General features: G+C 55.9%; 1 protein-coding gene across 1 annotated transcript in view; it reads left to right on the forward strand.

The window, feature by feature from the left end:
• cicb (capicua transcriptional repressor b) overlaps positions 1 to 13,395 on the forward strand; it is a 37,059-nt gene that overhangs the window by 13,107 nt on the left and 10,557 nt on the right. Inside the window, exons 3-10 of the mRNA XM_088905368.1 lie at positions 9,029 to 9,178; positions 10,173 to 10,338; positions 10,580 to 10,691; positions 10,988 to 11,170; positions 11,441 to 11,582; positions 12,026 to 12,213; positions 12,590 to 12,737; positions 12,938 to 13,035. Coding sequence (XP_088761494.1) covers positions 9,029 to 9,178; positions 10,173 to 10,338; positions 10,580 to 10,691; positions 10,988 to 11,170; positions 11,441 to 11,582; positions 12,026 to 12,213; positions 12,590 to 12,737; positions 12,938 to 13,035 — 1,187 coding nt within the window. The remainder of the gene's footprint in view (positions 1 to 9,028; positions 9,179 to 10,172; positions 10,339 to 10,579; positions 10,692 to 10,987; positions 11,171 to 11,440; positions 11,583 to 12,025; positions 12,214 to 12,589; positions 12,738 to 12,937; positions 13,036 to 13,395) is intronic.

A 13,395-nucleotide genomic window follows, 5' to 3' on the forward strand; every position in this document is an offset into this window, starting at 1 on the left:
ACAGACACACTGACTGGACACTCCAGTACATTAACACTGCACTGAGAGAGAGAGGGGTTAATACAGACACACTGACTGGACACTCCAGTACATTAACACTGCACTGAGAGAGAGAGGGGTTAATACAGACACACTGACTGGACACTCCAGTACATTAACACTGCACTGAGAGAGAGAGGGGTTAATACAGACACACTGACTGGACACTCCAGTACATTAACACTGCCCTGAGAGAGAGAGGGGTTAATACAGACACACTGACTGGACACTCCAGTACATTAACACTGCACTGAGAGAGAGAGGGGTTAATACAGACACACTGACTGGACACTCCAGTACATTAACACTGCACTGAGAGAGAGGGGTTAATACAGACACACTGACTGGACACTCCAGTAATTCTGTTTCTCCCTCAGTACTGTCTGTGTGTTCCAGGTGCCCTCTGGTGGTTGATGAGGTTGTGACAGTCTGTGAGGTAGAGAGCAGAAAGTGGGAGAGAGGAGGGGAGGAGCAGCAGACACTTGCACTGAGTAACAGGGAGTGTGTGTGTGGAGTGAGAGTGTGTGGAGTGAGAGTGAGAGTGTGTGGAGTGAGAGAGTGGGTGTGTGGAGTGAGAGTGTGTGTGTGTGTGTGTGGAGTGTGTGTTTGGAGTGTGTGTGTGGAGTGAGAGTGTGTGTGTGTGTGTGGAGTGTGTGTGTGTGGAGTGAGAGAGTGGGTGTGTGGAGTGAGAGTGCGTGTGTGTGGAGTGTGTGTGTGGAGTGAGAGTGTGTGTGTGTGTGGAGTGAGAGTGTGTGGAGTGAGAGGGTGTGGAGTGAGAGTGAGAGTGTGTGGAGTGAGAGTGTGTGGAGTGAGAGAGTGTGTGTGTGTGGAGTGAGAGTGTGTGGAGTGAGAGTGTGTGGAGTGTGTGTGTGTGGAGTGAGAGGGTGTGGAGTGAGAGTGAGAGTGTGTGGAGTGAGAGTGTGTGGAGTGAGAGAGTGTGTGTGTGGAATGAGAGAGTGTGTGGAGTGAGAGTGTGTGTGTGGAGTGAGAGTGTGTGGAGTGAGAGTGTGTGTGTGTGGAGTGAGAGTGTGTGGAGTGAGAGTGTGTGTGTGGAGTGAGAGAGTGTGTGGAGTGAGAGTGTGTGTGTGGAGTGAGAGTGTGTGTGGAGTGAGAGTGTGTGTGTGGAGTGAGAGTGTGTGTGTGGAGTGAGAGTGTGTGTGTGGAGTGAGTGTGTGTGGAGTGAGAGTGTGTGGAGTGAGAGTGTGTGTGTGGAGTGAGAGAGTGTGTGGAGTGAGAGAGTGTGTGGAGTGAGAGTGTGTGTGTGGAGTGAGAGTGTGTGGAGTGAGAGTGTGTGTGTGTGGAGTGAGAGTGGGTGTGTGGAGTGAGAGTGTGTGGAGTGAGAGTGTGTGTGTGGAGTGAGAGTGTGTGTGTGGAGTGAGAGTGTGTGTGGAGTGAGAGTGTGTGTGTGGAGTGAGAGAGTGTGTGGAGTGAGAGTGTGTGTGTGGAGTGAGAGTGTGTGTGGAGTGAGAGTGTGTGTGTGGAGTGAGAGAGTGTGTGGAGTGAGAGGGTGGGTGTGTGGAGTGAGAGTGTGTGTGTGTGTGGAGTGAGTGTGTGGAGTGAGAGTGTGTGTGTGTGGAGTGAGAGTGTGTGTGTGGAGTGAGAGTGTGTGTGTGGAGTGAGTGTGTGGAGTGAGAGTGTGTGTGTGTGGAGTGAGAGAGTGTGTGGAATGAGAGTGAGAGTGTCTATGCTTTCTTTTCTCTCCATGTCTCTCTCCCTGTCTGTCCCTGTCTGTCTCTGTCCCTGTCTGTCTCTTTTTCTTTTGTTCTTCTCTGCTCTGTTGCTTGGCCCTGCTCCCCAGCAGACGTCTCCACCCTTCCTTCCCACAGAATCCCCGTTTCCCACCCCCTGCTCTCTCTTTCCATGGAATGACTCTCCATCTATTTTTATTCTCTCCTTCCCCCTCCGCTGTGCCTCTCTGCGCTGTGTGTGGTCAGGACTTGTGGTGGGACAGTGGCTCAGGACAGACAGTCTGTGCAGTGTGTGGTCAGTTCTTGTGGTGGGACAGTGGCTCAGGACAGAGACAGTCTGTGCAGTGTGTGGTTAGTTCTTGTGGTGGGACAGTGGCTCAGGACAGAGACAGTCTGTGCAGTGTGTGGTCAGTACTTGTGGTGGGACAGTGGCTCAGGACAGAGACAGTCTGTGCAGTGTGTGGTCAGGACTTGTGGTGGGACAGTGGCTCAGGACAGAGACAGTCTGTGCAGTGTGTGGTCAGGACTTGTGGTGGGACAGTGGCTCAGGACAGAGACAGTCTGCGCTGTGTGTGGTCAGGACTTGTGGTGGGACAGTGGCTCAGGACAGAGACAGTCTGTGCAGTGTGTGGTCAGGACTTGTGGTGGGACAGTGGCTCAGGACAGAGACAGTCTGTGCAGTGTGTGGTCAGGACTTGTGGTGGGACAGTGGCTCAGGACAGAGACAGTCTGTGCAGTGTGTGGTCAGTTCTTGTGGTGGGACAGTGGCTCAGGACAGAGACACAGTCTGTGCAGTGTGTGGTCAGTTCTTGTGGTGGGACAGTGGCTCAGGATAGAGACAGTCTGTGCAGTGTGTGGTCAGTACTTGTGGCGGTCAGTGGCTCAGGACAGAGACAGTCTGTGCAGTGTGTGGTCAGTACTTGTGGTGGGACAGTGGCTCAGGACAGAGACTGACTGGACAGTCTGCGCTGTGTGTGGTCAGGACTTGTGGCGGGTCAGTGGCTCAGGGCAGACAGTCTGCGCTGTGTTTGGTCAGGACTTGTGGTGGGACAGTGCCTCAGGACAGAGACAGTCTGTGCAGTGTGTGGTCAGTACTTGTGGTGGGACAGTGGCTCAGGACAGAGACAGTCTGCGCTGTGTGTGGTCAGGACTTGTGGTGGGACAGTGGCTCAGGACAGAGACAGTCTGTGCAGTGTGTGGTCAGGACTTGTGGTGGGACAGTGGCTCAGGACAGAGACAGTCTGTGCAGTGTGTGGTCAGTTCTTGTGGTGGGACAGTGGCTCAGGACAGAGACACAGTCTGTGCAGTGTGTGGTCAGTTCTTGTGGTGGGACAGTGGCTCAGGACAGAGACAGTCTGTGCAGTGTGTGGTCAGTACTTGTGGCGGTCAGTGGCTCAGGACAGAGACAGTCTGTGCAGTGTGTGGTCAGTACTTGTGGTGGGACAGTGGCTCAGGACAGAGACTGACTGGACAGTCTGCGCTGTGTGTGGTCAGGACTTGTGGCGGGTCAGTGGCTCAGGGCAGACAGTCTGCGCTGTGTTTGGTCAGTACTTGTGGTGGGACAGTGGCTCAGGACAGACAGTCTGTGCAGTGTGTGGTCAGTTCTTGTGGTGGGACAGTGGCTCAGGACAGAGACAGTCTGTGCAGTGTGTGGTCAGTACTTGTGGTGGTCAGTGGCTCAGGGCAGACAGTCTGTGTAGTGTGTGGTCAGTACTTGTGGTGGGACAGTGGCTCAGGACAGAGACAGCCTGTGCAGTGTGTGGTCAGTACTTGTGGTGGGACAGTGGCTCAGGACAGAGACAGTCTGTGCAGTGTGTGGTCAGGACTTGTGGTGGGACAGTGGCTCAGGACAGAGACTGACTGGACAGTCTGCGCTGTGTGTGGTCAGGACTTGTGGTGGGACAGTGGCTCAGGACAGACAGTCTGTGCAGTATGTGGTCAGGTCTTGTGGTGGGACAGTGGCTCAGGACAGAGACAGTCTGTGCAGTGTGTGGTCAGTTCTTGTGGTGGGACAGTGGCTCAGCTCCCTGTGTGTGTGTGTGGTGTGAGTGGGCAGTGGGATGGTGTTGGTGAACAGACTGTGAGTGTGGGAGTGTGTGGGGACACTGTGTAACACGATGATACTGCATCATCCTGTGCTTCTGTACAAACTGGCTGACCGCTCAGCTGTCATATACTGCAGTATAATGTGACACACTGCAGTAAACTCTGGTATATCTTGTAGTACACTATAGAAAATTGTACTAAACTGTGGTATATACTGTATTAGACTGTAACACACTGTAGTAAACTGTAGTATATTCTGTAATACACTGTAACATACTGTAGTAAACTGTAGTATGTTCTGTAATACACTGTAACACACTGTAGTAAACTGTAGTATAAACTGTAGTATGTTCTGTAATACATAATACACTGTGGTAAACTGTAGTATAAACTAGTATATTCTGTAATACACTAAAAAGACACTGTGGTGAACTGTTTTATAAACTAGTACACTATAACTGTAGTAAACTGTGGTATATACTGTAATACACTATAACACATTATAGTTAACTGAGGTACTCTATTACACACTGTGGTAAACTGCAGTATATACTGTAGTACACTATAACACACTGTAGTAAACTGTGCTACTCTATTACACACTGTGGTAAACCGCAGTATAGACTGTAGTGTACTATAACACACTGTAGTAAACTGAGGTATATAATGTACCACACAATACTAAACCGCAGTATATACTGTAGTACATTAACACAGTGTGGTAAACGGAGGTATATACTGTATTAAACTGTGATAAGGTGATGATGTACTGTAGTGCATCGCTATAGTAGCAGCAGCAAGGTTCATATTCAAATTCAGAGGACTTTATTGGCATGGCCATGTTGAAACAACTAAGACAGTACCGGTGACAATACATGACTGGACATTAATTTACATTGATAACGCTGGTTTGAATGTAATACTGAATTCGCGCAGACTAGGACAGAGCAGCGCGGGTGTGTCGGACTGTGGTGCAGAGACGAGCAGCACGGGTTAAGAGTGTACGTGCGTGGTAGTGGAGCCCAGCCCAGTCTGCCCAGTCTGTGCGCAGCGTCTCCCTAGCGCAGGGCTGTTTTCATGTGGGGACAGCGCCGCCCCTGCCCCCAGCGGTCCTTCCCTGTACTGCACCCCCCCGCCTTGCGACTGGATGCCCCGCCTCTCCTGTCCCTGTCCCGGTCGCTATTGGGCCACGGCCTTGTCAGTCTCCCTTGTGTTGGGTGCCGTGAGGCCCAATAGGGAGCCGCGGGGTGGGTGGGATTAGGAGGATTAGGAGCGTTAGCCGCCCCTCCTTTTCCCGTTTCCTGGTCAGATTGTCGCCTTGCGGGCCAATGGCCGGGCGCTGGCTGTGATGTCACAATGGGGCCCAGTAACACGTCAGCCAATGAGCGAGCCACACCCTTGGAGCGCTGTCCGATTGATTTGCATATTCCGAACCCCTGTCAGATTCCAACCCCCCACCCCCCCCCGCTCCGGCTTCGACCAATAGAAGCCCCAGAACCGCGCAGAATGGGATTTGCATATGACTGACATTCCACAGCCCCGCTTGTCCAATCGGCGGCAGCGGCGGCGGGTGACGTCGCGTTAAGGGCGCGGCCGTGAGCCAATGGGAGAGCCGGGCTTGTGCAGCGAAGGACGGCGGGGGCGGGGCCGGGCGAGGCCGCTGCCTCTGACTCAGGGAGAGAGAAGGGGGGGGGTTACACCGGGGGAGCGAGAGAGAGAGAGAGACAAGGATCTGGGGGAAGAATCGAGTCGAGTGAATGATGTTGTGATACAACGACTTTTTACTACGAAGACGCGGCGAGGTCTCTGTGCCAGGAACTGGGGAGCCCAGCTTCGTCGTTCGCAGTACCTGGATTGTGCGCCTCCCCTGCTGCCGGCCGGGCCTGCGCGGAGCTGAGCCGAGCCGAGCCGTGACCGGAGGCGCGTCGCGGTGCCGTGTTCGGGTGGAGGGGTGGGCTGGAGCGGTCGGCGGTCCCGACAAGCCTCTGCTCCCGGGGGCGCTCTTCCCCGCCGGGAGGGGCGGCCGAGGAGGAGTCCGGCGGAGGGAGGGAGGGGGACGGGCCGGCGGGTCCGAGCCGAGCTGAGCTGCGGGTCCGAGCCGGTGGCGGAGGCGGCGTGTGTGTGTGTGCACGGCGAGAGGAGGGCGGGGGTGGCGTTTCAGTCCTGTCCCCGGGCGAGTAGCGCGGTGAGTCGGCTTCGGGGAGCAGGCATGTGCGGCCGCCGGTGAAGGCTCTGCGGCCGGGGGCGGGCTGCCCATGGGGGCTGCGGTCGCTGCTCCGTAGGCAGGCGGGGGTGCCGAGCGAGCGCGGTAGCCCCGGCTGGCTGTCGCCGGGAAGGTGTGCGTGTGTGTGTGTGTGTGCACGCACCTGGCCGGGCGCAGGTGAGAGGTGTGCACGCACCTGGCGTGCGGGTGCGAAGCGTGAGGGCAGCTGACCCCGGTGCTGGTACTGCTCCTCCTCCTCCTCCTCCTCCTCCTCTCTCGCAGGGGCCGGCGGCGGTCTGACGCTTTTCGGCCTCGACAGACTGTTTCTCCGGTGCCTGTGACGGCCCGGCTGCCAGGCTAGCTAGAGAGCAGCCCGGCACGCAGAGGGCCAGGGCGGCGCGCCAGCTTCAGGGCTCGGCCCTGCCCTGGGTCTCTCCCGGGCCCCGGTGTCGGGTTTCCGGCCTCTTCCGTCAGCGGAGGGGTCTGTCCGGGGACCCCCCCCCCCGGCCGGCGGCGGCAGCAGCAGATCGGACCCTTGTTTGGACGCGACACCTCCAACGTCGTCGGGGAAGTCGTGCATTGGCCCAGCGTGTGTGTGTGGGTGTGGGGGTGTCGGTGGGCCGAGAGTCTTGGTCCTGGTCGTGTGTCGTGCAACTAAATTTCAGAACTCGGAAAACCAAAGCAAAACAAAGAAACAAAAAAAAAAAGAAGAAGAAAACAACTTATCCTTTGTCAGGGGTCCAGGCTGGTTGTAAGGGAGGTAGTCGCAGTGTCGAGGTGCCAGGCTTGTACCCAAGTCAGCCTCTTTACCGTGTGCAGGACAGGTAGGCAGGGGACACCTGCCACTGGGCTTCGGAGCCCAGAGGAAGGCAGGCAGGCTCGCCTGAACCCGGTGCCGCTGCCTGTCGGACGCGGGAGGCGTCCGGCTCGTTTTGTGGAAGCAAGTCTGTTTCTTTGCTGTCAGAAATGAGCCCCTCTCTCTCTTTTTTTTTTTCCACGGGCATGCTAGCTCTGTGACGGCTGCTGGCATGAAAAAACGTCACTGAGGGCCCCATACGTTGCAGTAGATGCTGAAAGACTGTGTTAAAAATACCCCTCCCTCTTAATCAAATAGACCGCTCTTTTGCGGGTGTTTTACGAAATTGAGCCCTTGCGGACAAGGACGCTGGCGCGGGTGATCAAATCTTTAATAAAATACGATATTTCAATTGGGGTGCTTTAATTCCCCCCCCCTCGGGAAGGTTGTGCAGCCCATCGTTTCCGTAGTGTGCGGTCGGAGCGGGCCGGGGGATGCGCAGGCGCCGCCCGGTGCGCGGCAGCAGGCGAAGCCGGGGATGAGGCAGAGGCCTACTTAACCCCTCCCGCCCCGCTGCGCTCTGGAGATGTAAACAAACAGGGGAAAGGGGGAACAGACCCTGAAAACTACCCGGGGGTTGAGGCAGTGAGACCGGTAAGGTGGTCCCGGATTCGGCCCGACCACCGAGGCCGACGGCATCGTGCAGTTCATGGCGCATTTAATCCGTTTTTCGGTGCGGTGCGGAGGGTGATTGACGGTTACCTAACTGCGCAGAGGCCCCGCAGTGACGACACCCGCTCGGCTTTCAGGAAGAGCCAACACATGGCCTTTTGGAGACCCTGGGAGCACGGGCGCCAGGAAAAGTGGATTTCTCGGAGAAGGAAATGTTGTATTTTAAGAATGTCGACCGGCGTTTGAGCGACCAGAGAGCAGTGCATCGCCTGTTTCTTTTGCCCCTGAAACAGATGTAAACCTCCGTGGCGGATAGCTGAGCGGTTCATTGCGGGTCGATAGCCGAGGATCGGATGCTGATGATCAATACCCAATAACGTGTTCCGCCCAGGGACTATTTTCCTCCTCCTAAAGGGACGTCTTAACGTTCGTTCTTGTTGATCGCTAAACGAAAAAGGACTGTATATCGTTGGACGCTCAACAATGTTTTCATCAGAAAGCCCACCGTTTGTGTGGCAGGGCTTGAGTATGTTCGGTTAGTATGTTGTTTATTATGTCTGTTAAGACAGTTCCAGACTTGACTGTGAGCGGGGTTAGATATTAACTGTAAGACTCCACTGACCCCGATGGAATCTGCCTTTTCTGATGGTGCTGCTGTGTCCTGTGAATGTCTCTCCTGGTTGATGTGGTCCGGAAATTGTCTGTTTGTAAGATGTGTTTTGAAAGCAGCAGAATCCACTGTAAATATTTCGCCCCTTTACCGTGGAATAAAACAGTTGTGTTCACACCATCACCATAAGATCAATAAAAAATGAAGACCCTTCACATTAACACTCCATCATCATCATCATCAGAGCTGTAGAGTAACTGTAGAGACACTCAGTCCAGCTCATCTGAATCTTCACACTAACACTCCTTCATCATCATCAGAGCTGTAGAGTAACTGTAGAGACACTCAGTCCAGCTCATCTGTATCTGCACACTAACACTCCTTCATCATCATCAGTGCTGTAGAGTAACTGTAGAGACACTCAGTCCAGCTCATCTGTATCTTCACACTAACACTCCTTCATCATCATCAGAGCTGTAGGGTAACTGTAGAGACACTCAGTCCAGCTCATCTGTATCTTCACACTAACACTCCTTCATCATCATCAGAGCTGTAGAGTAACTGTAGAGACACTCAGTCCAGCTCATCTGTATCTTCACACTAACACTCCTTCATCTTCATCAGAGCTGTAGAGTCACTGTAAAGACACTCAGTCCAGCTCATCTGTATCTTCACACTAACACTCCTTCATCATCATCAGAGCTGTAGGGTAACTGTAGAGACACTCAGTCCAGCTCATCTGTATCTTCACATTAACACTCCATGACGATTGTATTAAAATGCCCATCGTTGTATACTGTAGTGTTCAGTCAGTGTGTCTGTATTAATCCCTCTCTCTCTCAGTGGAGTGTTAATGTACTGGAGTGTCCAGTCAGTGTGTCTGTATTAACCCCTCTCTCTCTCAGTGCAGTGTTAATGTACTGGAGTGTCCAGTCAGTCAATGTGCCTATTAACCCCTCTCTCTTTTTTGGCAGTGTGGACGAATGTGGAGCCCAGGTCAGTGCCTGTTTTTCCTTGGCACTCATTGGTCCCTTTCCTGGCTCCTAGCCAATCAGATTCTACTGTCCAGTCTTCCGAGGGCCAACAGCCTGTCAGTCATGCCCAACCAGCCAATCAGAGCAGAGGTGAGAGTGGACAGGATACATGGATCAGTGACTCAAACAGCAGCAGCTATTAGCGAGTGTGTTTTCACAACTAACTGTATTTTCTTCTGCATGGAGTGCAGTCTTAATGCTGCATCTGGCTTATAAAATTAATATTAACTCTCGATGTACTGTAGTGTCCAGTCAGTGTGTCTGTATTAACTCCTCTCTCTCTCAGTGCAGTGTTAATGTACTGGAGTGTCCAGTCAGTGTGTCTGTATTAACCCCTCTCTCTCAGTGCAGTGTTAATGTACTGGAGTGTCCAGTCAGTGTGTCTGTATTAACCCCTCTCTCTCAGTGCAGTGTTAATGTACTGGAGTGTCCAGTCAGTGTGTCTGTATTAACCCCTCTCTCTCAGTGCAGTGTTAATGTACTGGAGTGTCCAGTCAGTGTGTCTGTATTAACCCCTCTCTCTCTCAGTGCAGTGTTAATGTACTGGAGTGTCCAGTCAGTGTGTCTGTATTAACCCCTCTCTCTCTCAGTGCAGTGTTAATGTACTGGAGTGTCCAGTCAGTGTGTCTGTATTAACCCCTCTCTCTCAGTGCAGTGTTAATGTACTGGAGTGTCCAGTCAGTGTGTCTGTATTAACCCCTCTCTCTCTCAGTGCAGTGTTAATGTACTGGAGTGTCCAGTCAGTGTGTCTGTATTAACCCCTCTCTCTCTCTCAGTGCAGTGTTAATGTACTGGAGTGTCCAGTCAGTGTGTCTGTATTAACCCCTCTCTCTCTCAGTGCAGTGTTAATGTACTGGAGTGTCCAGTCAGTGTGTCTGTATTAACCCCTCTCTCTCTCAGTGCAGTGTTAATGTACTGGAGTGTCCAGTCAGTGTGTCTGTATTAACCCCTCTCTCTCTCAGTGCAGTGTTAATGTACTGGAGTGTCCAGTCAGTGTGTCTGTATTAACCCCTCTCTCTCTCAGTGCAGTGTTCATGTACTGGAGTGTCCAGTCAGTGTCTGTATTAACCCCTCTCTCTCTCAGACTCCCAGTGCAGTGTGGTGTCCATGAGTGATGGAGGTGTTGGCCCCCCTACGCTGGAAAGGGTGTCGCCCACTCGCCCTCCACCCCCAGCTGAGGACCCGCCTCCAGAGAGGGAGCCGGAGAGGGAGAGGGTGGACAGTGAGACGGAGAGTGACGTCGATGACCCGTGAGTCTCCGTTTGTGTCTCTGACCACAGAGAGACCAGCCCCTGTCCCCCCACCTGGACAGGATAGTTTCTTGAGCCTGCCTGCCTGGGGTCTGTTGTCACCCTGTGTCAATGGCAAGAGAGCGAGGCTCAGAGGGACGTCCCACAGTGACAGGAGCACCAGTGTGTGTTATTGTGTCCCAGGAGTAAATATAAACACCCTTCTCTCTCCCTGCTCTACCCCTCCTATCTCTCTCTGCAGTTTCTTTCCCAGTGTCGCCCCAGAACCCCCTCTGTCTGTGTCTCCGGTGAAGAGGCGCACCCAGTCTCTCAGCGCTCTGCCCAAGGACAGTGACAAGAGCAGCCCAGGCAAGGTGAGAGAGTGCGGGGTGCACCAGTCCAACACTGATGCCGTCCTCCCAGACTGACCCCCGTCCCTCAACTTTGACCTTGTCCCCCCAGACTGACCCCCTGTCCCCCACTAACTGACTGCCTGTTGTCCCCCTGAGAGTGACCACCCTCTGTCCCCCGCCCCCCCCCGAGATTGACCGCCTGCTGTCCCCCCCCCCCCCCCAAGACTGACCATCCCCGTCCCCCCGAGGCTGACCGCCCTGCTGTCCCCCTGTCCCCCCGAGGCTGACCGCCCTGCTGTCCCCCTGTCCCCCTGCAGCGGGAGAAGGACCACATCCGCCGGCCCATGAACGCCTTCATGATCTTCAGCAAGCGGCACCGCGCCCTGGTGCACCAGCGGCACCCCAACCAGGACAACCGCACGGTCAGCAAGATCCTGGGCGAGTGGTGGTACGCGCTGGGCCACAAGGAGAAGCAGAAGTACCACGACCTCGCCTTCCAGGTGGGACTGGGGGCGCGCCCTGGGATAAAGCACACCCCGAGACAGGGGACTGGGGCCGCGCCCCGAGACAGGGGACTGAGGGCGAACCCCGAGATAAAGCACACCCCGAGACAGGGGACGGAGGACGTACCCCATTACAGGGGACTCCCCAGGATTGGGGAATGCTGACGCGCCCAGAGACAGGGCACACCCCAAGACAGGGGACTGCGGAAGGGATCTTCGCCCCGAGATCTTGAAGGTAACGTCTGGTGTCCCCGCTCTGCCCCTCAGGTGAAGGAGGCGCACTTCAAGGCGCACCCCGACTGGAAGTGGTGCAACAAGGACAGGAAGAAGTCCAGCTCGGAGGGGAAGGGGGGTCTGGGGGGACCGGGGGGCAAGGAGCCCCGAGAGAGGAGCATGTCTGAGACCACAGGTGAGGGGGCAGTGGGGGCTGCTGGGGAGTGTGGGGGTGTGGGGGTGTGGTGTGGGAGGGGCTGCTGGGGAGTGGGTGTGGGAGGATGGGGTGTGGTGGGGAGTGGGTGTGGGGTTTGGAGAGGGGGTGGGGAGTGGGTGTGGGGTTTGGAGAGGGGGTGGGGAGTGGGTTTGGTCGGGGGTGTGGATATTTGGAGAGGGGGTGGGGTGTGGGTGTGGTCGGGGGTGTGGGGGTTTGGAGCGAGGGGCTGCTGGGGAGTGGGTGTGGTGTGGGGTTTGATGGAGAGTGGGTGTGGGGGTTTGGAGAGGTGGTGGGGAGTGGGTGTGGTGTGGGGGTTTGGAGCGAGGGGGTGTGGTGTGGGTGTGGTCAGGAGTCTGGGGGCTGGGGAGTGGGTGTGGTGTGGGTCAAGGGGCGTGGCTGACTCTGTTTCTGTCTCCTCACAGAGCCCCAGTCAGTGACTCTGGGGGCGGAGCTGAAGGCGGGGCATGGGGTGGTGGGCGGGGGCGAGAGGGTTGTGGGCGACGGCCCCCCCAGTCAGCTGACCCGCCCCCGGGCTTTCTCCCAGAGTGCTGTGCACAGCCTGGAGCAGAGGGAGAGGGGCAACACACAGGCCCTCCAGGAGCTGGCCCAGGTACAGTGTCATCTGTGTCCCCGTCCCTCCCACTGTGTCTCTCTGTGTGCTGGACAGCTGCCCTGTCCCTCCCACTGTGTCTCTCTCTCTGTGTGCTGGACAGCTGCCCTGTCCCTCCCACTGTGTCTCTCTCTCTGTGTGCTGGACAGCTGCCCTGTCCCTCCCACTGTGTCTCTCTCTCTCTGTGTGCTGGACAGCTGCCCTGTCCCTCCCACTGTGTCTCTCTCTCTCTGTGTGCTGGACAGCTGCCCTGTCCCTCCCACTGTGTGTCTCTCTGTGTGCTGGACAGCTGGCCCACCAGGGGGCGCTACGCCCAGTGTTTCCACAGGGGCCAGTCTCTCTGCTCTGTTACTCACGCCTCCCCCTCTCTCTCCAGATGTGTTCTGGGGGTGCGGGTCAGTTCCCGGGCTCGGGGCGCCCCCCTCGGCGTCGCTCTCTCTCCCAGCGGGGGGCGAGTGAGGAGATGACCAGTGACGAGGAGCGAATGGTCATCTGTGAGGAGGAAGGTGACGACGACGTCATCGGTGAGCCCGGGGAGCGGGGGGGGGTCGTTTCCCACGCGGCACCGGCCCGCAGGTCCGGCCCGGTTTCAGCCTGTAGACTGGGGGGGGGGCTTTCGTTAACCGACCCCAGAACCTCACCCAGCCCATTCCCAAAAGAGCCCAGCTCGTCCCACACTCCCACCCCCTCTGTGTCCCCTCACACCCCTGTCTCTCTCTCTCAGAGGACTCCTACCCTGGCAGCTCCATTGACCTGAAGTGTAAGGAGAGAGTGACCGACAGTGACAGCGAGCCTGGCTCCGGGGACGAGGGCGATGGCAAGGTCTGTGTGTCTCGAAGTAAACTGGTAAATGGTCTATATGGTCTGTGTGCAGTGGGCAGTGGGCTGGTGTGGTGTGTGTGTGTGTGTGGTCTGTGTGCAGTGGGCAGTGGGCAGTGGGCTGGTGTGGTGTGTGTGTGGTCTGTGTGCAGTGGGCAGTGGGCTGGTGTGTTGTGTGTGTGGGCTGTGGGCAGTGGGCAGTGGGCTGGTGTGGTGTGTGTGTGGTCTGTGGGCAGTGGGCAGTGGGCTGGTGTGTTGTGTGTGTGGTCTGTGTGCAGTGGGCTGGTGTGTTGTGTGTGTGGTCTGTGTGCAGTGGGCTGGTGTGTTGTGTGTGTGGTCTGTGTGCAGTGGGCTGGTGTGTTG

This window comes from Atractosteus spatula, chromosome 25 (genome assembly GCF_055471065.1).
Source record: "Atractosteus spatula isolate fAtrSpa1 chromosome 25, fAtrSpa1.hap1, whole genome shotgun sequence".
NCBI lineage: Eukaryota > Metazoa > Chordata > Actinopteri > Semionotiformes > Lepisosteidae > Atractosteus > Atractosteus spatula.